The sequence below is a fragment of the Leptidea sinapis genome, chromosome 9, assembly GCF_905404315.1.
Source record: "Leptidea sinapis chromosome 9, ilLepSina1.1, whole genome shotgun sequence".
NCBI classification, from domain to species: domain Eukaryota; kingdom Metazoa; phylum Arthropoda; class Insecta; order Lepidoptera; family Pieridae; genus Leptidea; species Leptidea sinapis.
Genome location: NC_066273.1, coordinates 5,779,282 through 5,785,013, shown reverse-complemented (window position 1 = coordinate 5,785,013; position 5,732 = coordinate 5,779,282). Strand labels below are relative to the sequence as shown.

The window sequence follows — 5,732 nt, the reverse complement described above, 5'->3', positions numbered from 1 at the left end:
TGAAAATAACTAAAGGATACTAATCGCGCCGTATCTATGTCAGTTAACTGTCTAATTTTTTTAACCGCATATGCCGCAGAACTAAGCCTAGATATTAACCAATCCTTCAACATATACATACATGTTATTTTTTTATATTTAATTATAAATATTTGTATGGAATAAATATAATCACTTTTAATAACTCCAGAGAATAATCGAATAAAAAGGCAAGTATCATATGTTTTTATTTCAGGTCATCACTAATATTATTTTCTTCAGAGGTCTCAAAATATTATTATGGTAACGAGATCGTAAGTCGCGGTATTTGCCTTCAATTAAATGAACTGCACACGGGGCCTTCGTGTTTTCTATTAAAAATTTTACCAAAACAGCTACGCCTTAAGGCCATCCTGTGTAAGTAAGGTTTTGGATGAAATGGATACAAGTAGCGACATCGCGTTGCGACAGATGACAATATGTAAGTTCCAGCGGTGACACCTAGGTGGCGCTGTATTATAATTAGTTCCGGCAACTGACGATAATAATTATTTAATACTGTAAATCATGGTTTATCTCCAAATGATAATTTACATGGAAATTATGTTCTCAAACAGGAATAAGGGATTGCTTGAAACTAATTCTAGTAAGATACATAATGGCTTTAAGGGTAAATGTATACACTTTTATAATAAAGTCCCACCCACTGTTCAGGCATCTATAAATAAATATAAATATTTTATAAAAGAAAAAATGGCTCTGTCGTAAATCCTATTAGTTACTCCACAGCTGAATATCTAAGTGATCGGACAGCCTGGGACTAGATTATGATTATTTTATAGCGATATAAATTACTGTACAATATTCTATATTTTTATTGAAAAGAGCGCAGAAAAAGAATGCTGGGAGAGTTTCTTGCGCCGCTATTTCTCTCTCCGAGCGCCATTTGTTTCCGAAGCGCTAGTAGTATCTAGTATATTAGAAATGACATCAAAAAGAATTCTAAAGGAATCAATTTTGGGAATATAAATGCTTTTATGCCTTATGATAGCCAAGTAAATATTGTCCTTCTTATAATTATTATAGTTTTATTATGTTTTAAATTGTTTAATAACGAAAGAAAAGACGTATTCTGATTTCTGAGAGTCGTATTAGTTAGTAATTACTTACTAATTATAAATAAAAATTAACTGTATAACTACAATTATATTTACCATATAAGGTAATTAGTTGCTTATAAGGTATTGGTAGGTAATACTTAAGTATTTAAGTACCTACCTATCTGCATAAAAATCTTAAAAAATTGTGTCGACAGACAACTTTCACAATGAAGTAATTGATTGTAATTTCTTAAATAGCTTATTATATAAATGTAGCAAATTTTTTACGGGAATAAATTGTAGATTAATCGGCAGCTGGAATATAAAATAGGACCTCCCATGTGGGAGTTTATATGCCATTCCAGTTACCCATGGGTAGGTTTTTTTTGTTATGAAAATAAGGGACGAGACGAGCAGGACGTTCAGCTGATGGTAATTGATACGTCCTACCCATTACAATGCAGTGCCGTTCAGGATACTTGAAAAACCCAAAAATTCTGAACAGCACTACAATTGCGCTCGTCACCTTGAGCCATAAGATGTTCAGTCTCATTTGCCCAGTAATTTCACTAGCTACGGCGCCCTTCAGACCGAAACACTGTAATGTTTACACATTACTGCTTCACGGCAGAAATAGGCGCCTACTTACTTGTAGGTACGTACCTACTAACCTAATAGTTAATTATATACCTACTATTTGCTGTTATTTTCTATTGCACAAATTGATTTTTGACTCGATCATTACTTACCTCATTATTTTTAATAATAGGTATATACCTAATTAATCTGTTACTTTTCCAATGAAACGACTATTGGGTAAGGTTTTAGTTGAAAGTTAAAAATCTATACAATTAATGATTAACTTATTCATAATAGTCTACTAACTTCAAGCATTGCTAATTCTCACTCTGTCTTCTTCTATTGACCTAAGTCAGAATGAGAAAAAACACTCCTTAGCGGCTCTTTTAAATTAGCGGGCCATTATGAATAAGGGGGTAAATATATTATATATATACCTAAGAATTTATTGGCCGTGTCGTGCCGTTAAATCCAGCTGATGCATTTGCTATTTAATTTAAGGACCGGCAATGCTCCTGTGATTCCTCTGGTGTTACAGTAGAATGTGGGCGGTGGTGATCAATTAGATCACTTTAATCAGGTGACACCTGATATTATGCGTACGGGCTCTTATCCTCTTCTTCCATAAAAAAATATTGTTATATGAATAGGTACTTTAGTTCGCAAAACATTCTAATTTTCGAAGTGACTCGTAAACGTTATTTAAAATGCTCATTTAATAAGTATTATTACACTATCTATAAGTAATCGAAAGGAAATGAAACAAAAAGGTAATTGAACTTGACACCTTCATTGTCGTAACTTAATACATGTGAGCCTCATTACTTATTTTAATTATAATCTAAATAACTTAAAACTTACACAAATTTACAATAAAATTAGACTATTATATACATTTCTAAGTTTTCGACGTTACATCGAACATTTCGCATCGTAATACTAAAATATTTGGATTTAACTTATAACAAAGGTAATAATTTTTGGTAACTTTAGTCAACCGTAATCTAATGAAGTATCACAAATAAATAAATCTATGAGAAACATAACAACGATAAAACAATCAGTCTTTAGCTTAATAAGATCAAAATTAAGATGATTACAGTTGGAATGAAAAGAAAGGCTTAGGATTAAGATGATTCAGACGAGAAAATAAATACTGAACACAAATTATTCGTATTAACAACATCTAATACTGAGGAGATTTTAATACGTCTTTGGTCATTAAGGTACTGAGAAATATTATAATTAAAATTTTCGGATAAATTTCTAATAATTATTGAACTTCTGTGGCTTATAATGGTAAGCTTAACTAACGTTTCATAATGTCTTCTATAGAAAATCCGAGTGGTTTCTTAGGGACCTCGACAGGTGATTGCTTGGGACTTGGCTGGTATTGTGGTGAAGGTGATGACTTTGAAAGATCTAAGAGAGAATTATCAGACGCTTGACTTGTTGATGAAACCTCTTGGCAACCTTCGAGGTGTTCTAAATGGTGTTTGTTCGCTTCACTGTGTGTCAATAAATGCGTCTTCAAATTGGATCTTTGGTTGAAACTCTTGTTGCAAACGGGACATTTATGTGGCGATTCTTCCATATGCAGAATTTTGTGCACGGCCAATGTTCTTGATTGACAGAAACCCTTGCCGCATTCTGTACACTTAAACGGTTTTTCCTTTGAATGGATATACCTGTAAAAACAAAAGTTCAAATTAATATTGTTTGAGATATTATTGTAACATAGACGCTAAGCTAATCACAATAAACTATCTCCTAAATAAAGAGTTATGTGGTAATATTTGTACAGGTATGGGGAATGATGGATAATATGGTTATAGAAGTGGTCGTCGTAAAGTTAGAACCGGTTGTGAGCGCGTGCGGCCAAGTTGTGACCTCACAAAAAGGTTTACACTTTCGTATCGTTTTTTACTTTCATACGTTTCGATAAAGTTAATTGAAATCACATTGTTTATGTTCGACATAAAGCAGAAAACAAGATAATGTTTATCTATTTCTTTAAAGTTGAGAATGTTGTAAAAAAACTTATTATACATTTTAATGTCCTTACCTATGATCTCTGAGATGGTCCTGTCTTCTGAATGCTTTGCCGCAGATGTCACACGAGTAGGGTCTTTCGTCTGTGTGTGTTCTTTCGTGGATCAGCAAATTGTATGACTTTGTGAACTGTCGGTTGCAGTATTTACAGATGAATTGTTTCTTCGGCCGTGTTCCTGGCGCACCAGGCGCTCTCATTGTTGGTGGATTTCTTCCAGGCATCCTCTGTGCCATCGACGGGTATCTTAGTGTATGGTGGTACAAAGCTGCATTCCTAATCCATTGGTTTACCAGCATAGCGTGGTACGGAGCTGAAGGAGGTAAGGTGGCAACTTGCGGTGGCACGTAGGCAGGTGGGTAATTGTATGACGGCATTTGCTTGTCGTATGAGTAAGGGGTCTGCATTTGTCTGTATGAAGGGTATTGAGGTGATGGCCAAGTTTGGTGACGGGAGACCACGACGGCTGGTGGTGTTTCGTCGGTTGGTGTGTGAGGTGGCGTCGGTAGCGGTGGTGACGGTCTTTCCAACTTCACAATCGCTTCGATTGGAAAATCTGGCGGGTAGCCTGTAGGAAAAGATACAATATAAGCAATCTGACTGAGAATTCAATGTTTTGTCAATATAAGTTTACAACAATTATTATTATGAAGACTTATAACGGAAAATAACAAATGAATGCTTAATTTTACTACTAAGTGCTTATAACTATATATATATTAACATTACAATAATTTACCAAAGTAATTTATTAACAATGACGCTAATTTATAAAGATAAAATAATTAAAAGTGTAATCGCTAATAACTATTAACAGCAATAGATTAGTACTTAATTTAATTAAAAATCGGCAATAATTTGTTGTAACAATCGATTAGAATCACTACGTACTGTGAGTATCCTCCGTATGTTCGTCCTCTTCCTCAATGTTGATATCATCAAAGCTGTCAACACTGTACGCTTTATCTTCCATTTCCATGACACAATTCATAGACACAGGGCACATTCACTGGACACTACTCAAACCGGTTAGCTGACAACCGGCTTGCAAGAGCGCGCGAAGTGTTATGAGTTTGTGTGCGTTTGCTATCGGGGTCTGTGTTCGGCGCTCGACGGTCGGCGTGAGGTAGGGAGAGATCAAAGGGACCGCTGGCAACCGGCGCCTGTCCTTGCTGCCGAAGCAGCTAAGCACCTCCCACTAGGAGGGGCCTACACAGAACTGCCTTCTGGATCGATCGCTGACTGTTTCGAATCGTTTTAACAACCAAATCCACTGAAACGACGAGATACGAGGTTAATTGGTGAATACGCCATTCTTAAATCTGTCAATCGGCAATAATAGCTTAGGCATTTTCAGTGTATGAGTTCATACTAATTTCCATGTAATAGCATCTCTACTATCTCTATTAATACGTGAAAAAGTTTGCCGTCTAAATAAGATTTTGTAGAGTTTTGCCTATTATATTTTAGTATTTTGTTATTAAAATATTACATATTATATTTTTTATCAAATTAAAATAATTATTATCAAACGTTTTAAGTAGGTGCCTATGTTTAGAAAAACTTATTTTTCAACATAGTGTGATAGAAAGAAATTAAAGTATTTTTTTTTAATTGTAACTTAAACGTATAGCATGAAGCTAATACTTAGGTTTGTAGGTCGATGGCCGGTTTTATGTCATATATTATTTTATTAAGTTACCAACAGGGTTTTGGTTTACAAAAGTCTTTTTTGAAATAACCTAATGATATCATTATGTATATCTACATATACCTACATTCCTTATAAAATTGGAACTTGTGTAAATACTATATTATAATGTTTTTGAGTTACGGTATTACATTTTAGTATTTTTTGCACAAAACCTTAGGTAGGTACCTACCTACAGATTCTGGACATTTTTATAATAGATTTGAATTCAGTTACTTGTATAGGTCCCAGCATTTAGATATCTCAAAGTAGAGTCACATTTGCGAATCTATATGAACGAATGAAAATACTTTACTGTAATAAAAATTCATAA

The 5,732-nt window shown here is 34.2% G+C and overlaps 1 protein-coding gene across 1 annotated transcript; it reads right to left on the bottom strand.

Annotated features, from left to right (window-relative positions):
* Nucleotides 1-2,429: 2,429 nt before the first annotated feature.
* LOC126965987 (protein odd-skipped) lies at nt 2,430-4,758 on the bottom strand. The gene is made up of 3 exons (XM_050809846.1): nt 4,600-4,758; nt 3,724-4,276; nt 2,430-3,346 (listed from the first exon to the last, which is right to left on the bottom strand). The coding sequence occupies exons 1-3, from the start codon at nt 4,712-4,714 to the stop codon at nt 2,968-2,970; spliced, it is 1,047 nt and encodes a 348-aa protein (XP_050665803.1). The 5' UTR covers nt 4,715-4,758; the 3' UTR covers nt 2,430-2,967.
* Nucleotides 4,759-5,732: the final 974 nt, after the last annotated feature.